Source organism: Myotis lucifugus, unplaced genomic scaffold (assembly GCF_000147115.1).
Source record: "Myotis lucifugus unplaced genomic scaffold, Myoluc2.0 scaffold_60, whole genome shotgun sequence".
NCBI lineage: Eukaryota > Metazoa > Chordata > Mammalia > Chiroptera > Vespertilionidae > Myotis > Myotis lucifugus.
In genome coordinates, this window is record NW_005871108.1 from 5,342,483 (window position 1) to 5,369,328 (window position 26,846).

Genomic DNA, 26,846 nt, shown 5'->3' on the forward strand with positions numbered 1-26,846 from the left:
AATAATTTCCATCAAGCTTCCTCCATAGGGACAATCATCTCCTTCTCATTCTTCTGTAAAGCTAAGTAAACGCAGCTTCCCTCTGCCCTTGGGTCCAAACAGCCACCACCCTGGAGTTGGCGCAGAGATAGGCTCTCAGCTCACCTGCTCCCAGCCACCAGCTCTTCCAGCGCCTGCTTGAGTCGTGTGCAGGCGCCAGAGCCTGGCCTGCGCTGCAGACTCTCAACCTCCTGGAGCCCCTGGTCCTGCACAACGGAGCCGAGCGAGAGGGTCAGAGTCAGGAGTCCCAGACTCCGACCTTCTTTAGACCGCTCCCCACCCCAGGACCCCCATTCACATCGCACCTCCTCGCCCCGCCCATTTTTGTCTTTAAGAGGTTGGTGGATCTGTTTTTTCTAGCACCCCTACTGGGCGGGATCCCCCTTCACTGGCCCCTTCCTGGGTCCAACAATTCCTGATCCCTGAGCTCCCACAATTCTGGTCTCCTCAGTGCAGGCTCGAGCTGTGCCCTTTGACCGTCTGGCCTTGCATCAGTCACACCGGTCCTGGCTCCCTGTTGCTCTACCCACTAGCCCAGCTCCAGAGCTCCCTTCAAAGACCGCAGTCTCCCCGATGCCCCCATGGCCCGGCCTCTCCCTGTGGGCGCCCGCCTCACGCTCACCAGCCTCTCGGCCACTTTCCGCACACAGTTACTGCTGTGCAGGCGCCATGTGTGGTTCTCCCAGCGGCTCCACACACGCACGCACGGTTTGCGGTGACGCAGGGGCAGGCATAGGTATGGCCTGGGCCGGGGCGAAGAGGAGCAGAGGCGGTGAGGGGCAGTCCTGGGGCCGCTGGGGTTCTCCCAGTGCCCTCCTTCTAGCGACAAGGAACACTCACCCGCTGCCATCCATGGGTTCAGGCCGCTGAGCAGGGGTCCCCAGCTCCTCCTCCTCCACCAGCCTGACTCCCACCTCAGACTCCAGCAACGGCTGCGCCTCCTCCTCCCCGCCCTCCATTCCCTCCCGGGTCCTGGGCCCTCGGCCCAATTGCTCCTCCCGGCCTGCGGTACCTGCCCAGACAGAACAGCAAGGGTCAGAAGGCACCTGGCTGAGGGGCTGACCCCTCCTCTGCCTCAATAGAAATCGGCATCTACCCCTTACTGAAGGTTAACTGCCCCTTCCAGGAGCCTTAAGTCTGGAACAAGGGTGACCACCCTCAAACCCATGACCCTCAGAGGTTTCAGCTAGGCCACACACCAATGGAGATCTCGAAGATGATGGGCTGGGAGGCCATGGCAGGGTCGATCATGGTGGCCTCGAAGAGCACACCAAAAAGCAGGAAATCTTCACAGGGCGCCAGGGCATTCTGGGGAAGACAGTCAGGCTGGAGTCAGGCCCACCCGCCCAGGTTACAGCCCAGACTACGCTTGGCCAAAATGCCCACAGGAAGATGTTGTAACCAAGGCCCCGGAAGAATCACCACAGGTATCCCACCTCCCTCTCCGCCCCTGCAGCCCTAACCCACTGGATCTGGGGCTTATTCTCCCTGGCCCACCTCGGATTGATCAGTCCCGCTTCCCCACAAGCGTATATATACAAGAGCCACACGAACTGCAGTCTTCACCCAGGTCCCACAGTTGAGACCGCCCCCCCCTCCCCACACACACACACATACACTCTCTGTATCTAATGCCTTGGAGCCAGTTACACTCCAGAGCGGAGGGTAATCCCTCTCCTTTGCTAAACTCTGGCCCCCACCTCTGGCAGTGGCAGCAATTCCTCCACTTCCACCTCCATCGCACTGGGAACTTCAGGCCCACCGGCGCTGGCGCTGGCATCCAGGTGCTGTTGAATCCTCGTTGGGGTCTGGCCCCGCCTGGCTTTCTTCTTCTTTCCCATGAGCTTGGACAACCTGGACCCCTGTGGGGCCTGGAGAGGCTCGGGTTCAGTTCTCCCTTCCAACACCTCCAGGGACACAGCCACCAGCAGGCGGCCCCGGAACCAAATGCCTTGGCCCAGGCCTTCGTTGAGATTTTGAAGACCATCCCGGAGTGCCCCAGTCGGGGGCGAGCCGTACAGAGGCACCCAGGCTGGACCGAAGGTGGGGTTAAACCCCGCTGTGGGGGACAAGAGCAGTGTTTTGGAGAGGTACACGGGGCGGGTGGGTACTAAGTCAATCTATGCACTACACTCATTTCCTGCAAGTTCCAGGTAGGGGGTGTCCGATTGGGCCTCTGGGAGGGAAGTCTGTGTACAGCTGCGGACGACAGCTGTGGACCACCACCTCGGAGAACTTCTAAACCAGCTCAGCTCCAAGGTGCTGCCAACAGTTGGTGTCTAGGCTCTAGGGCAGTGGTTCTCAAACTTCCTAATGCCGCGACCCTTTAATACAGTTCCTCATGTTGTGGTGACCCCCAACCATAAAATTATTTTCGTTGCTACTTCATAACTGTAATTTTGCTACTGTTATGAATCGTAATGTAAATGTCTGATATGCAGGATGTATTTTCATTGTTACAAATTGAACATAATTAAAGCATAGTGATTAATCACAAAAACGATATGTAATTATATATGTGTTTTCTGATGGTCTTAGGTGACCCCTGTGAAAGGGTCATTCAACCCCCAAAGGGGTCGCGACCCACAGGTTGAGAACCGCTGCTCTAGGGGAACCAGGAGTGGAGAGGTGGAGTCAGGATTGTGGCCGAGCCACAGGCGATCCCGTTAGGGGCTAGGGTGAACGGATAATGTGGGTTTGCTTCTGTCCGTGTAAATCTGTAGGGAGCACAGGGCTGGAGTGGTTACTGGATGCGCAGCTTTCGTTAGGATTCTGTCAACGGAGCCAACCCAGGGTGGGGTTTGTAGTCTGGGGGCCACAGGTGAGTCGCCGAAGGGCGGCGCTCTCGTGGAGCACAATTAGTCCTGTGGGTGGACCTGGCTTTCTGAGCGAAGGATGGGGGTTCCCGTCGGGGCGGGATCCAGGGCAGACCGGGCCCAGGTGGAAGCGTCAGGCGCCCCCCAGATGCGCTCACCCGCACGGCCCGCGTGTGAGATCTGCTTCAGGTCCAGCACGTGCGTGGCGAGGGCCACGTCCACCAGGGGCGCGTCATCCCGCAGCTGCAAACGAAGGCCGCGCGTCAGCGGCGGGAAAAGCTCCACGAAGCTCAGCTGCTCGTTCCACTCGGGCGCCGCCGCCTCTCCGCGCACCGACGTCTCGCCCTGAGCGCGGAGGCGAGGACAGGGGGCGGGGCGTCAGCATGGGGATGCGGGTCTGCGCCTCGGCCGCATGGGGACAGGAGGGACTGACCTGTTGGCCCAGGAAAGACACTCGCACATAGGGGTCCACGAGGACGCGCTGGTCGTGCAGGGCGCGGGCCAGGCTGCCCAGCAGCCCCGGGCGCAGCGCCGGAAGCCCCTCCGCGCGGTACACTCGCACGCGCAGCCGCGCCCACGGCCTCTCCGCTGGCACCCGGCGCGGCAGCAGCAGGTTCCTAGGGGAGGGGCCGCTGAGAAGCCGGAATCTCCGCCCCTTCACGTCCCGGAGGCCCCGCCCCATCCTCCTCTTCCCCCCACATCGCCCCGGCTCACTTCTCGATGTCTGAACTGTGCCCGGGGCCCAGGGGTGGCGGCGGAGGAGGCAGATCACCGCGCGCCCTCAAGGACAACGTGACCTTGACGAAGCCTTTGGTCCCGGCGCGAGTGTCCCGCGGGTCATACAGCGGAGCCCATTTCTGGTAGAAATGGCCATCTGGGAGCGGAGGGGCGGGCCAGGGGTCACAGGAGAAAAGCGAGATACGTGGGGCGCTTATCCGAGTGGTAGACAGGGCTGGGGTTCATGTCCCGCTCCGCAGGGAGGAGCAGGAGTGCGTGGAGGTCAGCGCTCGGAAGCGACTGCTGTCTGACACGGATCAGTGCCCAGACAGGTCACTTTCTTGTCCTGGCAGATAAGTTTCCATGAGGGCCGGGTTCAGTACCTGGCTGATCGAAGATAATGCCCAAGTCCATCCTGAAGGTGCCGATTCGGTTGGCCATAAAGGGGAGGGTCTGCGAATGGAAAGCCTGAGGAAAGTGGCGTTAGTCCTGGAGGTTCGGCATCCCCCCTTGTCTGACAGACACCTCTCACCCCAACCCCCTCACCGTAATCTCCAGCAGCAAATCTTGGAGGTGAAGTCGGGTCTCATGAAATTCGAACAAGAAGTACTGGGTTGAAGTGGGGAAACAAGAAAGATGAGAGAAGGTTATATGGGAAAGGTTCACACCAGCTGGGCTCTGCCTCTTGCAAAGAAATGCTCTACTTACACCTACACCCCCCGCCCCATGGCTCCTCTTTGCACCCTTTAGGCCTAGCACTTGGCTCAAGTCCACCTCCTAGGCCATGCTCCCACTGCAGACAGTTCTTTCTTCTGGGTCCCATCTATTCTCTTAGGCCTCCCACCATCTTGGCCACACCCACCTCATTGTAGAAAGGGCAATTTGTCCCGCGCTGTGTAGCGGTCACTCGGCGCTGCTCCCCAACACGCACAGCCACATAGGGGTTAATGTTGACTCCCACCAGCTTCTGGGCCTCCAGCACGGTGACCCCCACCTGAAGGGTGCAGAGGAGGAGAAAAGGAAGCGAAGCCTACCAAGGGGGGGATGGGGGGAGCCTCCTGTGGTGGAGGGCAGGTGGTTTCCCAAGGGTTACGGCCTGCAGGGAGAGTGGTACCTGGAAGTCCTGGGCCCTGGGCACCTGGAAGGGATCCCTTCGGGATAGGCCCCGGGCTCGGCTGCGGGAAGGGACATGATCAGGTGTCACTTCATGTCCTCCCACCACCATACCTACAGTCCTGTTCGATGCTTGAGATAGATCTCCTCTTCCTCTGGACTTTAGGACTTTGAGTCCTTCTGATCTCATCTTGCCCCCATCTCAACACCCAGAATTTGATTCATTCCTGGAGCCCTAAAACCATTCATTCATTCAACAAAGATTTACTGAGCGCCTCCTATGCACCAACACTCTTCTAGGCACTGGGACACTGCAGTGACAAAGAGACAAAATGTCTTGCCCTCATCAAGTTTTCATCACCTACCTGGGTCCCGTAAGCAGTATGTAAGTCAGTGTCACTGTGTGTATCTATGTGGCAGTGTCTATGTCTAGGAGTAAGTGACCATTAACCCCAGGATATCCATTCCTCACCCATATCCTGGAACCAAGAATTTGTGAGTATGGATGGACACTAGGCCTGCATGTCTGAGCGAGTGAGGTTGACACACTGGTAGGGTGTGGGAGCAGGTGTGCAGGGTGTACAAGTTACCTCTTGAGGGGACTGAACACGACGCCAGAAAGCTCCACATCAGGCTCATCTTCCAGCTCCAGCTCCAGCTCCAGCTCATTGTCCTCATCGTCCTGCTGAGCTAGGCCTCGAGCTAGCCTGCAGCCCAATGCCACGGCCTGCCGCTCCAGCCGGGCCTCCCCAGGCCTGATAGGAAGAACCCTCAAGGGTGTCTGGGACCTGTCACACATCTCTGGGTCCCCCTTAACTTCCCTGACCCTAGAACTGACCTCTGATCCTGAGACTAACCCCACTGATCCCAGGACTGACCCCTAACCTGGGGCATTTCTAGTTGCAGAATTGACTCCTGATTCTGGGACTGACTTCTAACCCTGGAATTGATCCAGTATTCATCCCAGACCCCACAACTGACCCACATCACTGGTTCTTAATCTGAAGAGTGACCTGGTGACCCAAGGTCATCCCCATATACTTACTCTAGCTCCTGGAAACCCACATTGGGGATGACCAGCTCCGAGCTGAGAAGAAGAAAAATGAAGGAAATGAAAGGGCCAGGCCTGACTACAGAGCTGCAAACTGGGCAGCATGAGTGCCAGGTCACCATATCCAGCAGAGCCAGAGTGGAACTGGGTACCACGTCTCCCTCCCCAAGGCCTACCTGGGTGGGGACCACCAGGTCTTGCTTGGGTTTGGAGGGTAATGATTTACCTGTCCTGAGTGGGTGCCCCAAAGTCTTCCTCTGCCCAGGCTCCAGTTGCACCCTCTGGGGGCTGGTACTTCAGGTCGAGCTCCACCTGGATCTGCAACCAGATACACAGTGTGCTCCAGGGCCCCTCAAACTGCCATGGGGCTAAGAGAAGCCCAAGGACAATGCCTTGTATTCCACCTATAAACAGAGACCCTCCTGGCCTGCATCCGTGGTGACTTGTAATTCCTCTCTGACCATTACTAATATTGACTACTCACAACCTATTAAGAACTTACCATGTGCAAGTTATCTCTTGAAGGGGCCAAACAGGACTCCAAAATTCTCTGAATGCCCTTGGAAATCCATTACTGTGGCCTTCACAGCCGAGCATGGTCTGGCCTATGCAAACCTTTTCAGCCCCATCTCTTAGGGATCTGCTCCTGCCCTGCCCTCCAGTTATGTATTGTCAGGGCACTCGGCTTTTGCCCATGCCAGTTCTTCTGCCTGGAACAATCTCTCCTCTGAGTTAACTCCTATCATCCTTCATTCCCAAGCTCAAGCACTACTTCCTCAGGGAACCTATTCTGACCCCCAAATAGACCACATCCCTCTGTTATACACTCTCCAAGCCCTCTACCAGCTCTTTTATAAGACTGGCCAGTGACAATTTTACACTTATTTGTGTGGATATTTGTTTAATATTTGCCTCTCTTTTAGTTACGGAGCTCTAAGAGAGCAAATTATCTGGCTTTGTTCACCACTCAGTCCTCATTGGTCAGCTCAGCACTTGGCTTATGATGACAGTTCAACAAATGATGACAGACTGAATGAAAAGCTCATTTTGTATGATTCCACAGAATGTAAATGAGGAAACAGCCTAGGAAAATTAAATCATTTGTTCAAGTTCTCAGCTGGGAAATGGTAGATCTGATATTTGAACCCAGGTCCATTTCTACCAGGCTCTACTGACCCCCATGACACACCAGGAAAATCTAGCCAACTTTATCTTTGTCTCCCGCAAGACTTGTGCCTGGGGCAGGAAGCAGCACAGTACTTCTTACCTTTCCCCATTGTCACATCCCTGACCCTCAGAGCCCACGTGGGACTTCAGCAGGGGCTGCAATGAAAGGAGCCCTGTCTGGGGGGGAGGGGGTGTTACCACTTCTGTCTGGGTCTAGTTTCCCCCCTCTGAGAAATGTAATCTTCTATGCAGTGGTTCTCAACCTTCTGGCCCTTGAAATACAGTTCCTCATGTTGTGACCCAACCATAAAATTATTTTAGTTGCTACTTCATAACTGTAATGTTGCTACTTTTATGAATCGTAATGTAAATATCTGATATGCAGGATGGTCTTAGGCGACCCCTGTGAAAGGGTCGTTGGACCGCCAAAGGGGTCGTGACCCACAGGTTGAGAACCGCTGATTTAGAGGGACTCTGAGGCTTGGGGGTGGCAGGCTAGGGACTGGTGGGACTCACCGGGGACACTTGCAGATTCTTATCCACTAGGGCCTCCTGCAGCACCAAATGCCCAGCGATCTGTAGCTGCTGTAAGGAAATCACCAGGGTCCCCAGAGACCTGTGGGTGTGGCATGGAGCAGAAGAGTGACCCGGAGAATGGCCCCAAGCCACCCCCAGCCCCACCTGCATCCTTGACTTCCCGAGACCTACTCACCTGGAGCTGAACACACGGCTGCAGTTGACCACCTGCACAGACAGACACTCCCCAGCCAGCGGAGCCCCATAGTGTGGCCAACGGAACAGCTGGGAATAGGAGGAACCTTATGACACCCAAAGCTGGGCTGACCCTTACCCCCAGTCCAGAGCCTGTACCCAACCTTGAAACAGGAGCCAACCCTCCAAACTTGAAGCCAACCTATAACTGATTTTTCAAACCTGGAATCTCCCCTCCCACCCACGCCCCGGCCCCAACATGGGGTTGACTCCAAACTAGGCTGATCTGGGAAAACGATCAATCAAAATCCCCCATCTTAATTCTGATTTGTCTCAAGCTGGGTCTGACCTCTCAAGCTTGAGACTGACCCCACCTCCTGAGACCATACCTCTCAAAACCCAGGAATGAACCCTCCAACCCCAGGATGGACTTAGATGGGACACAGACCAGCTTTTCCCCATCCAGGACTCAACCTCACTGACCTCACCGATATCTGCTTCTTGGCCACAGTGAATTCTCCTTGTTTTCTGGGTAAAACCTGCTCAGAATTGAATTTAGTCATTTACCACCCCCTCCCCATGAAAAAAATCACACACACACACACACACACACACTCCTTGGCCCAGAGTCCAGTCCCCCTGGACTCACTTTTAAAGAAAGGTAGAAGATAGAGAGGGATTGAGGCACAGAGTTGGGTATGGACTAAGAAGACAGGGAACAGGCTATAGAGATACCCAGGGATGGGTCTGGGGGCCATGGGAATAGAGCTTTCCAGTTCCAAAAATTCTTAGCACACCCCTGCAAGCCTCACCCCGAAAGCTGAGCCTCACTTGTCGGTCATGAGTTCCTGGCAGCCCCGTCAGTCGCCGCACACACACAGTCAGAGCCATCGTCCCAGGGCCACTGGCTCTACCTCTACCCTCCTGCCCACCTTCCCACACACCTGAATCGCCTCTGAGTCACTGGACTCACCCAGCAGGTTTCAGCAATCCCTGCCCTTTAGTCAAACACACCGACAGCAGGCTTGGGGGTCATAGGTGGGGAAGGAGTGGGAGGACTGAGAGATGGGTGTAAGGTCCCTCTGGTCAGCTCAGTCCTCCCTCCTTGAACCACCTTCAGCCTCCATCCTGCATTCTTGTGTGGCGGGAGCTGGGACCCAGTGGAGATGGAGGCAAAGGGAGAAGATAGCACCCTAGTTTGGCCCAGCTAGCCTATGTGGCCTTCAGGGCATGGGACCTCATGTAGTTAGTGCCTCGTTCACCTCTCTGTCCTCAATGCCAAACTCATTCTCTGGTTACATTGTAGACCCTCAAAACACTGACTGAGCCTGGCCGGTGTGACTTGGTGATTGAGCATTGACCCGTGCACCAAGAGGTCACTGATTTGATTCCTGGTCAGGGTATATGCCCGGGTTGTGGGCTCGATCCGCAGTAAGTGGTGTGCAGGAGGCAGCCAATCAGTACTTCTCCCTCATTGATGTTTCTCTCTCTCCCTTTTCCTCTCTCTCTAAAAATCAATATAGTTTATATATATAGTTTATATATATAGTTTATATATATAGTTTATATATATTTTAAAACACTGGCTGAATAAATGGGTGGGTTAATAGATGAATCCTGTAGCCCCCAGCATTAGTACTGTAGGCACTCAACACATTTATTGAATTAATAAGTGATTGAATATGTCCTTAGCTTGCACATAACAGGTGCAAAAGCACTTCTTAACCAGAAGCCAGAGGTTCTTGAGGTTTACTAGTGGGACTATAGATGAGCTCCAGGGAGTCAGCAAACTCTTAAAATTCTCTGTAAAATATTGAGCACATGTGCATTTTTCTGGACATAGAACTCCTAGCTTAGGACAATAATCCCTAAACAGATGTGTAGTACTTTTACTAAATGTATGAAGGAATTAATGTATCTTGTAGTCTTGAACCAGTGGGTGACAATAACTATGTTCTGAGTGTATTTCATGGCCATCCACCTAATCATTCTACTTCATGGCACCTCCTATGGGCAGGACTTGTGCTATGACACCCTGAGGGAAAGGGTTTGCAGCCAGAGATGAATTGGGCGTGTTCTCTGTCTTCCAGTAGCTTTGTGGACTCCAACATCAAACATAGCCTAAATTACAGTGGTCGGCAAACTGCGGCTCGCGAGCCACATGCGGCTCTTTGGCCCCTTGAGTGTGGCCACGAAGTTTCAATCGCACTGTACGTGCATGCCCGCACATGGTATTTTGTGGAAGAGCCACACTCAAGGGGCCGCAGTTTGCCGACCACTGACCTAGAAAGACTGCAATCCCCATCAGAACAGAAACAAGTCAGGCTGGGTGGCTTGGAGGAGGGAGGCCAGAGGGGCTTCCCTGGGGAGGGAGCCTTTAAAATGGGCGTTGAGGACAGGAGTTGAGCAGAGATGGCTATCCAGGCAGTACGGAGGAATGCAGGGTGTGTTCCTGGATCTGTGATTTGTTCAGTTTGGCCTTCGTGTAAGGTATGTATGGGACAGCTGCAGCAGATAAGATTAGACCCTCTCTCGGCCTCAACCCCTCTAAGAACTGCCACTTCCACTTTCTAATATTCCAAAGAAGATGGGATGTAGTGGAAAGAGTACTGGGTTTTGAAATTCTAATCTCTATCACCCACTGTGTGGTTTTAGGCACGCCCTTTCCCCTCTCTGGACCTGTGTGCCTAGCTGTGCAACGTGCACAGGAATCACTGAATTGCTTGCAAAGAATGGCCTTAATCAGGACCACACATGTGGTCATTAAAAATGCGTATTCCTGCCCAGCCGGCATGGCTCAGTGGTTGAGCGTAGACCTACATACCAGGAGTTCACACGGTTCAATTCCCACTCAGGGCACATGCTCGGGTTGCAGGCTTGATCCCCAGTGTGGGGCATGCAGGAGGCAGTTGATCAATGATTCTCTCTCATCATTGATGTTTCTACCTCTCTCTTCCTCTCTGAGATCAATAAAAAATATTTAAAAAATAAAAATGCACATTCCTGCATTTTATCCACTCTAGAGATGCTGAAGCAGAATCTCAGGGTGCACCTGGGAACCTGAATCTCTATACGCTGCTGCACAGGGGTCTGTGAACCTCTGGTCTCTTGGCTGTGGCCATCTGTGATTTCCCCATTCCCTTCCCTGCGATTCGCGTGGGTATGATGATTGGTGGGCGGGTACTGAATTTTCACCCCACAGACCCCTGGCGAATATAGGTCTGAGAGAGAGACCTACAGATCCCCTGATGTTAGAGTTCTCAAGGCCTCGTGACTAGGATGAGAGGAGGGGCCTGAAGGGTTTGCAAAGCAAAAGAGACCAGACGTTTATTTAGAAGTCCCCTGGGAGATCCCTTGCCCTGCTTAGCATTCATTCATTCATAAATATTTGGGAGCCTATTACATGCTAAGCCTGTGGAAGGTGCCAGAGGATGTAGGAAGATAGGAATTCTTTTAAGCCGAGTGCAGTGTCGGATAGGGTGCTCTGGGAAGTGCCGTGATGTCACTGCTGGCTTTAACACGGGAAAGAATAAGGCTGCCCTGGCTCCCAGCGACGTCACGATGAGCTCTGTGACGCTGGGTCACGGCGTTCCGCGGTCTCCTCTATGACGTCAGCGGACGGGCTCAGAAACACGGGAGAGGGCTGGGTCTGGCTGCGGGGCCCGCCGGCTGCACGCAGGCTCCGTGGGTAGGCTCCGTGGGTCCCGGCGGCGCGCACCCGCGGAGGGAGGGCCGAGGGCTTGGCGTGGCGGCGGCGACTTTGGCGTCCGCGAGGCGCCGGCGCAGAGTCAGGATGCGGCGGAGCCCCCGCCCGGGCTCGGCCGCGTCCCCCGCACAAGCACACGCCCAACTTCTATAGCGACAACAGCAACAGCTCAGTGAGCACCACCTCGGGGGACAGCAGCGGCCATCGGTCAGCTGGGCCGGGGCCCGGGGAGCCCGAGGGCAGGAGAGCCCAGGGCTCGAGCTGCGGTGAGCCCGCCTTGAGCTCAGGAGTGCCCGGAGGAACCGCGCGGGCCGGAAGCTCTCGGCAGAAGCCGGCGCTGCGGAGCCACAGCGCGCCGACCGCCGAAGGCGCGGCAACCGTGAGGGGCGGGGCCTCGGGTGCGGGCGGGGTCGAACCCGGGTAAGCCGGGGGAGGGGACGGGGGGCACACCGGGCCGGGCTGGGCACGGGATGGACGTCCCCGGGACGAGAGGAGAAAGCCTGTGACTGGGGACCGAGGAGGCGTGGCCTCTGTTAGCCAGAGTGACCACCGAGGACGGGGCCGAACCCAGACCTACCACTGGGGGCGGGACCAGCATGTGAGGGCGGGCCCGAGGGGCGGGGCCTGGGTGGGGACGCGGTGGGACCCAAGCCTGAGCGACTGCCCGCTTCTGGGCTGGGCAGCTTGCGTCTGGGTCTCGGGGAAAGAATGAGCCCGCAGTGCGCAAGGCCCAATGGAGCCCCTGGGCTCCCGCAGAACCGGCTGGCTCTCCCGTTGTCTCTGAGGAGCGGTTCAACCTTCTCTCGACCCTGGATCTGAGGCAGGAGATGCGGTCCCCGCGGGTTTTCAAGAGCTTCCTGAGTACGTGCCAGGCTCGCCCGGATCCCCTCTCACCCTCCAGCCTCCCTCCCTGAATTCCAGTTCTTGTCGCCGAGACCCCGGTTCTCCGTTCTCGTCCTCGGCCCATGCCTGAGTCGGCAGCCCCTTCTCTGAGCCCGGTCCACCTTCTCTGAGCCTGAACTCGCTCTCTCTGCTCCCATCTAGTTCTCCTGCCCCGACCCTCTTCCTCTCTACCCGTCTCTAAGCCGTAGTCCCGTCGTCTCTGAACCCCCTCTCCTCTTCCCAGACCCACTTTTCCAGGTGCTGAGCGTGTTTTTATCCCTGCTAGGAGAGGTGCTGGTCACTGTGTACAGGTCAGAGGGAGGAAAGGGGGAGCCCCAGGGGCTGCTCTTGAGAGGAGGTGGGGAGCGGGCCCCACACGGCTGAGGTTTGAGCCAATTCAGACCTGGTTGAGCCGTGTTCGTAGGAGTTGCTGGATCTAAGAGCCTGGGGTGGGGGCTGTGGGGTTCACTAGGGTCCTGGGGCCTCAGCCTCCCTCCGGTTCTTCAGGGAAGTCTGTTCCATTCGCTTCCTGCTCACGGCTGTGTCACTGCTGAGCCTCTTTCTGACAGGTGAATTCCCTGGGCCCCAGCCCTGGATGCTTTGGAGCCAAACCAGGCGCATTTTCTCCTATAGCCCTCTGCCCCTTCAGCTCTCCGCAGTCTCCTTCAGAGCCCTGTAGTCCCCGCTCAGACTCAAACCCCTCAGCCTCTTCTTCATTGTCCTTTATGCCAGAGAAACCCTCTTCCCCTCCCTTCCCCTGAGACCACCCCCCTCTTTCTCCAGCACTCTGGTGGGGTCTCCTGTACCTGGTCCCTCCTTTGGAGAGTGTGAGTCTGGGAAACTGTGTCCTGGGGTGGGTGGGTGGCGGGCTATGAAACTGGAGATTGTGGGGTGTCCCTTGGGCTGCTTGGAGGAGGGGACAGTGCTGGAAGGGCTGGATATAAATAGGAGATTTCTGAGATTGTGTCCAGAGGTGCTTGAGGGTCTCTGAGGGGTCCTGGAAGGTCAGGGGAGGGGATGGCAGTCCTCAAAAGGAAGGCCCTTGGAGTCTGGCTGCTCTCAGACTGAAGTGGGACAAGGGGGTGGGTGGGAACTGAGCAGCGCTGTATTTTGTCCCTCCCTCCAATAGGAACCGGAGATGCTGACTATAAGGTGAAAGATGGCACCTGGGGTGTGGAATTGGGGGACTCAAAGGTGCTCCTGTGGAGGGGCTTACGGGAAGTGTCCCGGGAACAGGGAGCCAACCACACTGTGCCAACCTCCTGCCTGCAGCGAGTACCACGAGCGCGTGCGCACCCAGGGGCAGCAGCTGCAGCAGCTGCAGGCCGAGCTGGATCAACTCCACAAGGAGGTGTCCAGCGTTCGCGCAGCCAACAGCGAGGTGAGCCCTGCCGCATCCTACTCTTAACAGCCAGGGCCCAGGGGTGTCCAAGAGCTCCGCCTGCTGCACAGCCCCGTTCGCTGGGTCCTGAACCTTAAAGCCCTGCCCCAGAGCCCCAACTTCGTGATTTCTCTCGGGGCCACAAAGTCCATACCAGACAACTATAAAACCAGCCCGCAAGCCCCGTCCTCCCTCTTTTCAGAGAGTGGCCAAGCTCGTATTCCAGAGGTTGAATGAGGACTTTGTTCGAAAACCCGACTATGCGCTGAGCTCTGTGGGTAAGACCCATGGACACTGAGAAACTGAGACACAGAGACACGGAAAGACGCAGACATTGACATAGACCTTTACAGATGACCGACCCTAGGAGTCCGACCTCCGACAGACCCTGACCCAGCTGTTGGTCCGGCCTGGGAGTCTGAGTGGTTGCTTCTCCCCTGTTCCAGGAGCCTCCATCGACTTAGAGAAGACATCCCGTGACTACGAGGACGCAAACAGCGCCTACTTCTGGAATCGCTTCAGCTTCTGGAACTATGCGCGGCCGCCCATGGTTATCCTGGAGGTGGGCCTGGAACACGGATCCCGGAGCGGGCCTGGGGGCGGGACGCTGGGGAATGAACCCAATAGCTCTCTGGAGGTGGGACCTAGCTGAGCCGAGATGGGGGCGTGGCCTAGGCGGGGCCCTGCGGGGCCAATGGGCCGGGCTGAAGGCCGGACCTGGCTTGGCTGAAGCTCCTTTTGCTGAGAAACCCGGCAAGAGGTAGGGACTGGGGACGGGACTGGGGACTGGGGAAGGCTCTATCTAAGCAGGTGCTCGGACTGGAGGTGGAGGTGGAGGACTGAGCCAGGCGGAAGCTGCCATTGTGAACCCATGCTCAGGCTGGAGAAGGGCAAAGTCGCTCGGTCTTCGGATTCTGATCGACTGACTGTCCTGTCCGATTGCAGCCAGATGTGTTCCCTGGGAATTGCTGGGCTTTTGAGGGCGACCAGGGCCAGGTGGTGATCCGGCTGCCGGGTCGTGTGCAGCTGAGCGACATTACCCTGCAGCATCCTCCTCCCAGTGTGGCACACACCGGGGGGGCCAACAGCGCCCCCCGCGATTTCGCAGTCTATGTGAGTGGGACTGAGGCCAAGGAGGTGGGGGATTTTGCTTAGAAAGCACCAGGCACTCATGAAAACTGGTGCCAACGCGTCTTCACTTGTGCATCTATAAACTGCATCTATAAACTGGAGATACCATTTGCCTGTCAGGGCTGCCATAGGTTATAAGTCATTACAACCATATCCAAATACTCATTGTGGTTTAATGAGCGCTAACTCTGCTTTATCTCCTTGCATTTACACAACTTATGTTCCTTGTACAGATGAGAAAAGTAATGCTTAGAAAGGGGACCTTACTTGCCCAAGGTCACACAGTTAATTGGCCAGACTACAAATTGCAGCCGGGTTTCTCTGAGCCCACATTCCACGCTACACTGTCCCAACACCAAAACATAAGTAAGAGACTGCATACAGCTACTAACACACACATAGTAGGTCCTCCAGTTGCTTTCTCCACCTGTGCCTCACTGTTCCTTCATTCACTCTTCATCTACCAGGGCCTCCAGGTTGATGATGAGACGGAAGTTTTCCTGGGGAAATTCACCTTCGACATGGAGAAATCTGAGATTCAGACTTTCCACCTACAGGTGTGTTTGTCTCTGAGGATGAGGGTGCCAAGGGAGTGGAACAGGGAGGGAAGATTGGGGAGGAAGGCAGTCCTTGGCACAATCCATTTGTCTTCCCAGAATGACCCCCCAACTGCCTTTCCCAAGGTGAAGATACAGATTCTAAGCAACTGGGGTCACCCCCATTTCACATGCTTGTATCGAGTCCGAGCCCATGGCATGAGAACCACGGAGGAAGCAGGGGACAGTGCCACAGGGGGGCCCAATTAAACATGCTGATTGTTAAAATAGAGTGGAGGTCTGTGCTGAAAGAAGCTGGAGCTGGATCAGTGCTGGAGAGTCTGTTGGGAGCTCTGGTTGCCTTTGGTATATAAATATGATAGGGGGTCTACCTCCCAATGCAGTCTCTCTTTTCTTGGAGAAGTCCAGGTCAATATAGTAGTAGCAGTGCATATTTATGGATGTTTCCATGTAAAAGAGATGGTACTTTGGACATTACAAACATTATCTAACTAATCCTCACAACCACAGAGGGGAAGACCACTCAAGGTCATATACCTAGGGAGGAACAGCATCACAGAGGCACCCAAGCCCACCTTCCTCCAGAGGCCACCCTTTTACTGCAGAGCTGCCAGTCAGCCTGAAGCCATGCTGTGAACCTGTTCCCACTCTCACCCTCTGGGAAAGCTTCCTTTCCTCAGGTAAACACTCAAAAACTGAGGCTTAAGGACTTCTAGGAAGCATCTAAGTCAGAGTTGATGCAGGCCTCGTAGCCCCTACTCAGGTTATCTTCACTGAGACCTCAGTGCCCAACTCAATACTAGGCTCAGTACAGATGGTCTAGTGTTCACCAGTCTCTGCCCTCAAGAAGCCTGGTAGGAAAGAGAGGATGCTCCAGAAACGGCAATTCATTTACTGATCCAAGAATTCTTCATTAGAAAAGAATTAGAGGAATAAAGGATGGGGATAGTCATCAAAGGGGACAGCATCTTGGCTGTTAAAATCCTTCCTCGTGTGTTCATGTTTTGGAAGAATATACGCACTATTAACAATGGTAACCCTCTAGGAAGTGGACTGGAGCACATATCCATCTGTTAATTTGGGGGGTATTTTGTAATTTGAAGACAAAGGAAAAAGTTTCTCTCAAATGGCCTCAAGCCTAAAATTAGAAATATGAACTCTCATACAGCTTTTCTGGAGGGCAGTTTCACAATAGGAACCAAAAGCCTTAAAATTTGTATACTCTTAATCACTGCAATTCCATCTTTATAGATCCAAAGGATATACAGATGTAATCAAAAATACTTTAAAAATATTTTTATTGGTTTATAGAGAGGGAGGGGAGAAAGAGAAACATCAATATGAGAGAGAAACATCAGTTGCCTCCTGTATGCACCCTGACCGGGACCAAACCCACAACTTGGGCATGTGCCCTGACCAGAAATAGAGAACCAGCAACCTCTCAGAGAACAGGACAATGCCCAACCAATTATTGAGTCACATTAGCCAGGGCCAAAGAAAATACTTTAAAAAATATTAATCACACGGTTTATAAAGAAAAAAACTCAAAATAGCATCTAAGAAGATAAATCATGTTACAAAAATTATATGTAGCCAATAGAAATGGTAATATAAGGTAATGTTATAGAAAGTGATTAATGATATATGACTAATTTCTTTAAAAGCAAGCTAGACTGCCCTGGCCATCATCCCAATCACCAAAAGGTTGCAGGTTCGATCCCTGGTCAGGGTGAAGGTGGGAGGCAATCAAGCGATATTTCTCTCACATCAATGTTTCTTTCTCTCCCTCCCTCCTTTCCTCCTCCCCTAAAATAAATAAATCATGCATATCCTTGGATAAGGATTTAAAAAAAAAAAAAAGCAAACTAGACTGGCATACATAAAAAAATTTTAACTTCCATATGAAAAGAGTTCTATAAACCAAAAGATACTATACAGTAAACAAAGAGTGTCCTGGGAAGAAATATTTTCAACATGTAAAGAAAGAACTGAATAATGATAGAATAAAGGCTATAAAAACCTATAAATACGTGGCTTAGTTGGTTGAGTGTGGTCCAGTGCACCAAGAGGTTGCTGGTCAGGGCACATGCCAAGATTGCAGGCTCGATCCCAATAGGGGGCATGCAGAAGCAACGGATTGATGGTTCTCTCTCATTGATGTTTTTCTCTCCCCCCTCTCTAAAAAAATCAATAAAAATATATTAAAAGACTAAAAGTACAAACCTATAAATAGGCTATCCATAAGAAATAAAATTCATACGCCAAGGTACAAATTGATGTTTCTGTTTCTCTTCCTCTCTAAAATCAATGCATTTTAAAAAAATAAAACTCACAAAAACATATGAAATAACTAACCTTCCTAACTAAATTATTTTATATTATTATTATTGCCTTTCAAATAACAGAAGGGGTAAAACCCTTGCTATCGAGGGCAATTTACAATATTAAAAATTTAAAGAAATGTTTTTATTGGTATTTTAGAGAGAAGGGAGAGGGATAGACAGAGATAGAAACATTGATGAGAGAGAAACATCATGGATGGCTGTCTCCTGCATGCCCTCCACAGGGAATTAAGCCCACAATCCAGGCATGTGCCCTGACCTGTGGCCTCTTGGTTCCTGGGTCGATGCTCAACTGCTGAGCCATACTGGCTGGGCACGATATTAAATATTTAAATATACTGACTTAACATTTCCATTTCAAGGAACAAATCCTTCAGAAATGCCCCTGTAAATGCTGTTAAACAATTCAGGCTTGTGGCCTATTTTAGGACGAGAACTCCACTGCTCCTTCCCCAGGAGATCTAGCATAGCCCTTGCTCCATCTTAAAGCCCATCCCTCCCCTAATACTTTCCACCTTGTCCTGCGTTCCCAGCTCAGTTCTGCTCTGAGGCAGGCCAAGCTGGGTATTTGGTTTACATTCAATCTTTGTATTTTCAAAAATAGAGTCAGTGTCCCTAGATATCTGGGTAGAAATACCCTATTTCTTTGAGTGAGGCTATTATGTAAGAGGCATCCTTTATTCAATCCCTAAAGTCAACAATAGGCTCAGAGAGAAGCAAACATGGCTAATAGCAGATTCCCACCCAAAAACACACAGAGTGGTTGACAAAGCAGTGGTCATCATTGATCTTTATTGAATGAGGGGCTCCAGGGGCAAAAAGGTACAATCAGGAGCAGCAATAGCAGGAGCAAATATAAAAGTATAAAATATAAAGTGCTAGCACTGAGGAGTGTGTGCAGGGGTGGGCGCTGGTGCATATGGACCTTGGGGACACAGGGCTGAGGACCAGCCACAACCTACCCTCCAGGAGAATCTAGGGCTGAGGGGCCTGTGCAGGATCCTTGGCTGGGAGTGGAAGCGGCTTGCAGGGGGCCCAACCTTGGGCCTTGAAGTAGGAGACCAGTTGTCCAGGTACTTCTGCAAGCACAGTCTGTGCCAATGCCTCCCGAGGAGCCTGCCCAGAGAAGAGGGGCAAGGTCAGTGGGGGCCCATAACAGCTTCCCAAGGCCTACATATTATACCCATGAAGGGATATAAAACCCAACACCCAACCCTGCCCCAGACTTAGATGAAAGGGTATCTCTAACCTCTTACATCAGGGAAAGGTAGAAGGGTAAACTCCCAGATCTGGTCTGTCCCCAAGCTTGACCCCACTCACATTCTGAAAGCGGCGGTAAGGCACAAACTGCACTATGTCACGGGCAGCTCCCTCCCCGGAACGTGTACGCAGGGGTCCACCATCAGCATCCAGCTGCTCCATGGCCTCGAAGTCAGCACCACCCACACCCACAATGATCACTGACATGGGCAGGTGAGAGGCACGAACTACAGCCTCACGTGTGGCCTCCACATCAGTCACAGCACCATCAGTTAGCAGCAACAGCACGAAGTATTGCTGGGGACAAGCGGATTCATATACTGAGTCAGACCTTTTAAACACCCCAGCCACACATTCCCACACTGACAAGAGCCCTCAAAGGAGCCACTGACTGAGACCATCCCACCACCACCACTAACTCCCACAATCCTCACCGAGGCAGTCCTCTGATGTGCAGCCTGAGCTGCAAACCTGGCTACATGGTTGATGATGGGTGCAAAATTGGTGGGGCCATAGAGGCGAACTTGGGGCAGGGCTTGACGGTAGGCATCCACAATACCCTGGATACCTAGAGAAGAAGGGCAAAAAACACTATAAAATACTGGTACACTCGGGACTGAGCCAGGCCTGACATCACCCCATCCTGGGTGAGGAGATTTGGGACCCTGGTGCATTTCATTCAATCACCCTGGTAACCCAGGATACTTAACCTTATCCTACAAATGAGGAAAGCAAGGCCAAAGACAGGAGGGATACTTGCCCTATATCACAGCTTGAATTAAAACCCAGTTTAGGGGAATACCCTGAAAAATCCAAGGCAATTGAGCATTAAATTACAATTCAATAAGATAATGAATTACAATCCATTTAATAAAATATTAAATAATGAGAGATAAGGAAAAGCTCTTCCTTAATAAAAGTAGAAGGAAGAATTACAAAATAATTTGACAGTCAGAACTAACTGATTCAGGTAAGGATCATCAATGGATGCTACAACTAGAAGGGGTAAAAGATGAGTAATTAGGTATTTATATAAAAAGATACTTATTCATTACAAAGAGAAAAACAGTACTTGCACAGCGGGGAAACCTGGTAGACTCTACCTTAACCAAGTGATCAAAGTTAACATGACTGGTAATAGGATAAATCAACAACATGTGCCTCCTGATGTGGTGCACCAAGAAGAAAGCACAGCATCACTTCTGCAATATTCCCACCAAAAATGCATAATCTGAATCTAATTATGAAAAAATATCAGGTAAACCCAAACTGAGGGGCAATCTACAAATTACCTAGCCTGTTATCTTAAACAATGTCAATAGCATGAAAGGCATGAACTCAGGAAGACAAAACAATTGAATGCAACATGTGACATAAGGTTTTCTTTTACTGTAAAAGACAGGACAATTGAAGAGGGAGAGAAAAAAAAGATAGGAAAATTGGCAAAGTTTGAATAAATTCTATAGATTGGATAATAGTATTGAAGTTAATTTTCTGACTTTGAGAATAGTACTGTAGTTATGTAAGAGTGTCTTTGATTTTAGGAAACACACACTGAAGTATTTAGGGATAAAGGGCCATGTGCATGATGATGGGCACCAATTTACTACAATTCTCAAACATTTCAGAAAAAAAAGTGTGTGTGTGTGTGTGTGTGCGCGTGTGTATCTTGAGAGAGAGGGAGAGAACTTGAGTGAGAGAATAACAAAGAAATGTGGTGAAATGTTCATGTTTGGGGAATCTGGGTAAAGGTAAACAACAGTTCCTGTGACCCAGGCCCTGACCCCTGAGCTCCAATGATGTGAACCCCCTATAACTAGTTTTATAACTTTTCTATAAGTCTGAACTCATTTTTTTTTTTTTTTTTAAAAAGGCAGATTAGGTAAAGTTTTCCACTTTGGCTTGTTGCCCATAAAGAGTAGCTGAGGCCCTAGCCAGTTTGGCTCAATGGACAGAGCGTCAGCCTGAGGACTGAAAGGTCCCAGGTTCGATTCTGCTCAAGGGCACATGGCTGGGTTGCGGGCTCAATCCCCAGTGGGAGGGCATGCAGGAGGCAGCCCATCAATGATTCTCTCTCATTGATGTTTCTCTCTCTCCCTCTCCCTTCCTCTCTGGAATCAATCAATATATATATATATATATATTTTTTTAAAGAGTAGCTGGGGAGCCACAAGGTTTGGCCCTTTTTAGACAAAAGAGCTTGGGGCAGGGGTCCTCAAACTACAGCCCGCGGGCCACATGCAAATACAAATATTGTATTTGTTCCCGTTTTGCTTTTTTACTTCAAAATAAGATATGTGCAGTGTGCATAGGAATTTGTTCATAGTTTTTTTTTAAAACTATAGTCCGGCCCTCCAACGGTCTGAGGGACAGTGAACTGGCCCCCTGTTTAAAAAGTTTGAGGACCCCTGGCTTGGGGCATAAAGCACCCTGAAAAGAGCTGATGCCTTTTTTTCCAGGCAGAGAGTATACTATAACACAGTGATGGCGAACCTTTTGAGCTCGGCGTGTCAGCATTTTGAAAAACCCTAACTTAACTCTGGTGCCGTGTCACATATAGAAATTTTTTGATATTTGCAACCATAGTAAAACAAAGACTTATATTTTTGATATTTATTTTATATATTTAAATGCCATTTAACAAAGAAAAATCAACCAAAAAAATGAGTTCGCGTGTCACCTCTGACACGCGTGTCATAGGTTCGCCATCACTGCTATAACAGCTACCATTTTTTTTAGAGAGCACTTAGTTATGTACCAGGCTTATTGCTTCAAATTTTACACACATCCTCTCCTTAAATATTCAATATCCTACAATACTGTAATCCTACAGCACACAGAAGCTAAGCAACTGGCCCCAAAACACATGGTTAGTAAGTGGCAGGTTGAAGGTTTGACTCCAGAGGCCTTCCTCTAAAATCCATTCTTCTGGACAATGGAGTCACTCTCCCTTGCCACCACAGGCTTGGCCCTCTAGGTGTGAACAGACCTGCCTTATTCATTACAAAGAAAAATGGGACTTACCTGTACAGTAGGGGTTACTGGGGTTGAAGTTCAAGGCAAATTCATGGGAGACCTAAGGGCAAGAATGAAAATGAGCTCTTCCCCCTCTGATCACCTTTGTACTCAGAAAAAGGGCATCATGGTATGTACCAGGCATCAAAAAGGAGGTATTTAGTCCTAAGCACTTGCTGTACACATGCCTGTAGAGTTGCAACCATGCATAAAGCTGGGTGCCAGACAGCAAGTGCACTGCATCCCCCAAAATCATGACTGTGAAATGGAAAACACAAGTATAATAGGGGAAGTGAGTACTCACCTGCCAGTCAGGAGGCACCTGGGCCCCAAATCCAAATGCGGGGAACATCTTGTCCCTGTAGGAGAACAGTGAATTGGGAAAGAGGCAGTGAGGACACTGTCAGTCCGGAGACTGAAGCATCTGCAGGGAGTGAGGATGGGCAAGAGGAGCAGCTACTCACGAGTCATAGTCCTGAACCACGCAGCCCACACTCCACAGTGCTGTCAAGTACTCGTTGACCCCTGTTGGGCTCAGGTAGTGCAGGGAGTCAGGTGAAGAGGGGTCTCCATTGGAGCCTGTAAAATCCACGCCCACCTAGGAGGAGAGGAGGAGGGAAGCTGAAGGCCACCTTGAGCCCCAGATGGGTTCTCTTGCTCCTGGTAAAGCAACTTACAGTAAAGTTGATTTGACAGCCTCCCATCACATAGTCCAGGAATGAATACTCTGTTTCTACCTGCAGATGAAACCAGGGTCATGACTGAGGTAAAGGGGTTGGGGCCATGGAGCTCAAGGGTCACAGCTTGGGTCTCATGGGTTATTAGTCTCACCTGGCAATTCTTGACACGGATAGTTCCAGAGTTCTTGTAGCTTTTCTTTTTCTGCTGTTTCTCAGGGTGGATGCATTCAAACTCAACCTGGTGAGGAAAGAAAAATTAGAGTAGGGAACTCTGAGAGCATCAGCCAAAACTGAATGAAGCTGCTCTGCCCTCCTCTTCTCCCCGGAGCAGGCCAGCACTCACCGGGGCTGCTTGCAGCTGGGCCAAGCTGGTGTGGAAGGTACCAATGAGATCATGTGAACCATCACTGTCATAGTCTGAGCATCGCACCTGGTGGGGGGGGGAGGGGGGTATGTATATAAAGAACAGGAGGTAGGTGCCAGGTAAGAATAAATCCGTCCCTGGCCTCTCTGCCCCCATTCAGTAACTCAAGAGGCAAGCTCCTCACCTGAATTTGTGTGCTGGGGTCTCCCCCACAGAAATGCTGAAGGGGAACAGAGAAGCGCTTCCACGTAGGGTTCAGGTTGTTCTTGATTACCTGAAGGTGAAGAAAGGGCAAAGCCTCCAGTGAGCTGTGGGATTGTGTGTGGGGAGCTGCCATCCTTTCTCTACCCAACGTAGTCTCTTTCTCCCTGTGTTCCAACCCTTGGTAGTCATAAGCCCCAGGAGATTCTCTCTTACCCCACCCCACCCAATCCCAGCATTCTCACACCTCAGATCTGTATGTCAGGTGCCATTTCCCATCACCCTGGCGGAAGAACTCCAAGAATGGATCTGATTTCCCCAGGAAGTCCTGTCAATGCCACAGAGACCTGTTGTAAGATTGAGGGAGAAACAACGACTATGCCAGACCTCTGTCCCCACCTCGGCCCCCATCACACCACTCCAGTCTCCTTAATTCCTGGGGTAGGAGAGAACCCCCACGGCCTCCTTCCACACACACCTTCTTATCTAGGTTTCTGGCCTCCACTTCCATGGTTACTACACGACTATCCTTCAGCTCCTGAGCTGAGACCTAGGAAGGGAGGAAGGAGATGGTATTACCTCATGAATTCCTCATTAACATAAAATCCCCAACTTCACCCTTTACAGAGTTCTTACTTACCGTGATGGTCCCCAGCCCAGCAGGTTTTCCAGGCTTCAGCATCAAGGGTAGAGTTAATACCTGGCTGGACACAATCTGGGGCACAGTAGGGAGGAGGAGGTGGTCAAGATCTCAGGCTGAGTTAAGTCCTGCTTGACCCCCACCCTCCATGTTCCAAGCAGTCTGGGTTGTCTGACAGGGCTCTTACCAAACCCGTGCCATCCCTGGCTCTACGTACCTGTCCTAGGGAACACTCAGCCCCTCCTAGGAAGTCATCATCTCCCAGCTCAGGTGTCTTGTTGTCTATGTCATAGATGCCAAACCGGAGCTTCTGGACTGTTTCAAAGTGGTACTCAAGCTGCAGAGTTTTGGAGAACTCGGGGCTCGAGCAGTTCCGTACTCGCTCAGTCCGGCCAAGCTGTGGGTAGAGGCCAATAAGCATCACAGTCACATACTTCCACCCTGAAACAATCCTAGGTTCCCTCCACAACCCTAACCCGCATGGTCCTTCTCACCTCAGCCCAGTTGCCCCCTCCCACATCCTGTAAAAGGACGCAGAGTGGGTCAGACTTGGAGCCAATGTCCTTGTCAATGAGGTGGTCACAGGAAACGGACAGCTGAACCAAGGTCACACAGTGGGCCATCTGGGGAAAAAGGACCTGAGTCAAACATCAAGGGTGCTTCTCCACCCTTCCCTGGCTGTATGTCTCAGCTTGGGAAGTCAAGAAGACTACACCCAGGCAGGGCTGAGCCGTGTCCACCCCAAGACATCCTTACGCCAACAAGCCATTCTTAATACAGCAACCAAGGTGTCCTGTTAAAACGTAATTCGGGTCCTGTCACACCTATGCCCAAACCCTCTAATGATTTCCCACTGCTTAGGAAAAATTCAACCCTACCATGGCTTACAAGGTCTTAAACAATTTAGATTTTTCTAACCTGATCTACTACTACCTTATCTCTTGCTCACTACATTCTGGCCACACAGGTCTGCTTGTTTGCCACTTTTCAAAGAAGCTTATTTCTAAACCTTAAAGCATGGAATGTTCTGAACCTCATATCCACGTGGCTTGCTGTTTCCTCCTCTCTCCAGGTTTTTTATTCAAAATCGTCTTATGGAGGAAAAGGCTCTTTTTAATAGACATATTAAAATTTTAACCCCACTGTCACTGACACATCCTAAAGCTCTTTCTTGTGTTTACTCTTTAGTATCTGTCACTCTGTAATATCTATATAGACTTATATAATTTGTCTTCCCCACTAGAATGAAAACTCCGTGAAGGAATATTTGTCTCTTCTGTTCATTGCTCTATCCCAAACACCTAGACAATATTTACTGAATGAAATCCAAAAGATCACCTCCAGCCTCAACTCCCAGCCCAGCCATCTCCAAATTGGCAATCAAATACCACCAAACTTCTCCAATTCATCCATTTCCTGTTCTGGAAACACTATCTTCTTGCATGAGCCACCATGATTCCCATGTAACCCCCTTCCATGTAACCCCCTTCTTCTATAGTCACCATAACAATTATCCTCAGACTCCTCACTATCCTTGTGTTCCCCCTGACCCACACACCTGCAAATAAGGTCAGACCTCTCATTCAGCTTAACATTCAGCATTCCAGGTTTCTCAGCACCATACCCCAGGATGCCTCCAAGTCTCAGCCTCCTTTAAACTCCCTCAGTCAATCCTTCCCCAACCCAGCACAGTTAGTGCTATTCCCATCTTGGTACTTCATGATCTTCATCTTGAATGCCATCAACCAAAGTTGGAATAATTCTTAAGAGTTCAACTTGCTTCACATACTGCCCCTCCACAGCACCTCAGCCTCTATTTGAATGCATCCAATGAGGGAAACGCACTTCTTACAATCCACACATTAGAAAGTCCTGCTCCATAAAGTCCTACCCCAACCAAGCCAAGTCTGTTGAATTCTCACTTCTACAACATTAGTTCTATTTCTTCCCCACTCTAAAATTCCACAGAAAAGCCAATCCATCTCACTCTGAGAAACCATGATACCTGGAAGCAGTGAAACCCCCTGCTAAAATCTGGAGAAACAGCTGCTGTTCTTTTGAATATTGCCCCTAGAATGTGGGGAAATATTCCACCAAGTCACAATCTGACTCCTTCTTACCTCACATATTCTCTGAAGTAATGTTTGTACAGTACAGAAACAAATGAAGAAGAATACTCATTTCACTATTGCTGAGAACAGTGAAAAACTTGAGACAGCTTATTGGATAGTGACTAATTATGGAACATTCAAACAATAGATTCTGAGTAGCAGGTACAAATTACTAAGGCAGAACTATAATATTGGTATAAACAATAAGAAGAGTATGACTTCATTTTAAACTCCAATTGTGTGTATATACAATAGCACTGAATATATAAAATAAACACACTAGAAAAAATGGGAGAGACACCAAATAAATGCAACTTTTATGTACACCTCAGAGGAATGGAATGAAGGTAAGACTTCTATACACTCTATACATTTCTCTACTGTTTCAAGATTTTATACTACTTATTTTGTATTTGTTAAAGGGCCTCATTAGCATTTTCTCTCGATCCACACCTGAAGTCCAATTGAATATTCATTCTAAGCCCAAAGCCTCTACCCCCAGTGCAACCCCTACCTAACTTCCTTGTCTCTTGCCTTTTCCCTGATTTTTCCTCCTTAGCACTGCCTCACTTAATCATACTTGATGCCAGCTTCCAGAGAGTCTCTATCCTAACTAGAAGCTCTTATAGCTGCTTATGGCCCTTAGATTCAGAGCCAAACTCCCCAGCTCGGCCACCTGTGGCACAACCCCAGAAGACACATCTACATAGAATTAGTAGTTGTATAATGTGTTAATTCTGTGTCCCCAATTTATCCTTCAAAGCCCTTCCCTGTCTGTTCTATCTCCTGCTATTCCACCACCCACCCAACTAGTCAGTCATCCAAACAACATACATGCTGATACCTCTGATTTTCCTGCCTAGCAAATGCCTTGTCATCCAAGGTTCTGCTATAATTTTATTCCGTTATGATGCCTTGCAGACCTCCCCATGTAGGATTTATACTCCTCTGGGGATGGTTGC

The 26,846-nt window shown here is 51.0% G+C and overlaps 3 protein-coding genes across 9 annotated transcripts in view; 1 reads left to right on the forward strand and 2 right to left on the reverse strand.

Annotated features, from left to right (window-relative positions):
* LOC102438714 (fer-1-like protein 4) overlaps positions 1 to 8,505 on the reverse strand; it is a 30,941-nt gene extending 22,436 nt beyond the window's left edge. Inside the window, exons 1-19 of the mRNA XM_006089461.3 lie at positions 8,427 to 8,505; positions 8,098 to 8,153; positions 7,616 to 7,704; positions 7,420 to 7,519; positions 5,963 to 6,054; positions 5,731 to 5,772; positions 5,276 to 5,440; positions 4,687 to 4,747; positions 4,435 to 4,566; positions 4,119 to 4,181; positions 3,956 to 4,040; positions 3,570 to 3,729; positions 3,289 to 3,472; positions 3,014 to 3,200; positions 1,740 to 2,098; positions 1,239 to 1,347; positions 880 to 1,051; positions 662 to 782; positions 145 to 245 (exon numbers count right to left, since the gene is read on the reverse strand). Coding sequence (XP_006089523.1) covers positions 145 to 245; positions 662 to 782; positions 880 to 1,051; positions 1,239 to 1,347; positions 1,740 to 2,098; positions 3,014 to 3,200; positions 3,289 to 3,472; positions 3,570 to 3,729; positions 3,956 to 4,040; positions 4,119 to 4,181; positions 4,435 to 4,566; positions 4,687 to 4,747; positions 5,276 to 5,440; positions 5,731 to 5,772; positions 5,963 to 6,054; positions 7,420 to 7,519; positions 7,616 to 7,704; positions 8,098 to 8,153; positions 8,427 to 8,505 — 2,357 coding nt within the window. The remainder of the gene's footprint in view (positions 1 to 144; positions 246 to 661; positions 783 to 879; positions 1,052 to 1,238; positions 1,348 to 1,739; positions 2,099 to 3,013; positions 3,201 to 3,288; positions 3,473 to 3,569; positions 3,730 to 3,955; positions 4,041 to 4,118; positions 4,182 to 4,434; positions 4,567 to 4,686; positions 4,748 to 5,275; positions 5,441 to 5,730; positions 5,773 to 5,962; positions 6,055 to 7,419; positions 7,520 to 7,615; positions 7,705 to 8,097; positions 8,154 to 8,426) is intronic.
* A 2,823-nt stretch (positions 8,506 to 11,328) lies between these two features.
* SPAG4 (sperm associated antigen 4) lies at positions 11,329 to 15,649 on the forward strand. Its single transcript, XM_006089462.3, is given in 13 exon segments — positions 11,329 to 11,443; positions 11,445 to 11,718; positions 12,077 to 12,181; positions 12,447 to 12,513; positions 12,710 to 12,771; positions 12,986 to 13,029; positions 13,332 to 13,354; positions 13,475 to 13,583; positions 13,786 to 13,861; positions 14,030 to 14,145; positions 14,529 to 14,696; positions 15,182 to 15,271; positions 15,371 to 15,649. Coding segments are annotated over 13 exon segments (1,320 nt in total). The 5' UTR covers positions 11,329 to 11,407; the 3' UTR covers positions 15,521 to 15,649.
* Positions 15,650 to 18,385: 2,736 nt separating this feature from the next.
* The window catches only part of CPNE1 (copine 1), a 39,641-nt gene continuing 31,180 nt past the window's right edge, over positions 18,386 to 26,846 (reverse strand). For all 7 annotated transcript variants that reach the window (XM_006089467.2, XM_006089465.2, XM_006089466.2 and 4 more), the window contains 15 exons: positions 24,268 to 24,396; positions 23,991 to 24,170; positions 23,774 to 23,848; positions 23,612 to 23,683; positions 23,381 to 23,461; positions 23,117 to 23,206; positions 22,912 to 22,998; positions 22,720 to 22,806; positions 22,566 to 22,625; positions 22,353 to 22,486; positions 22,193 to 22,247; positions 21,898 to 21,949; positions 19,308 to 19,441; positions 18,934 to 19,170; positions 18,386 to 18,729 (listed from right to left, as the gene is read on the reverse strand). In XM_006089467.2, the coding sequence (XP_006089529.1) occupies positions 18,589 to 18,729; positions 18,934 to 19,170; positions 19,308 to 19,441; positions 21,898 to 21,949; positions 22,193 to 22,247; positions 22,353 to 22,486; positions 22,566 to 22,625; positions 22,720 to 22,806; positions 22,912 to 22,998; positions 23,117 to 23,206; positions 23,381 to 23,461; positions 23,612 to 23,683; positions 23,774 to 23,848; positions 23,991 to 24,170; positions 24,268 to 24,396 (1,614 nt within the window). In that variant the 3' untranslated portion in view covers positions 18,386 to 18,588. The remainder of the gene's footprint in view (positions 18,730 to 18,933; positions 19,171 to 19,307; positions 19,442 to 21,897; positions 21,950 to 22,192; positions 22,248 to 22,352; positions 22,487 to 22,565; positions 22,626 to 22,719; positions 22,807 to 22,911; positions 22,999 to 23,116; positions 23,207 to 23,380; positions 23,462 to 23,611; positions 23,684 to 23,773; positions 23,849 to 23,990; positions 24,171 to 24,267; positions 24,397 to 26,846) is intronic.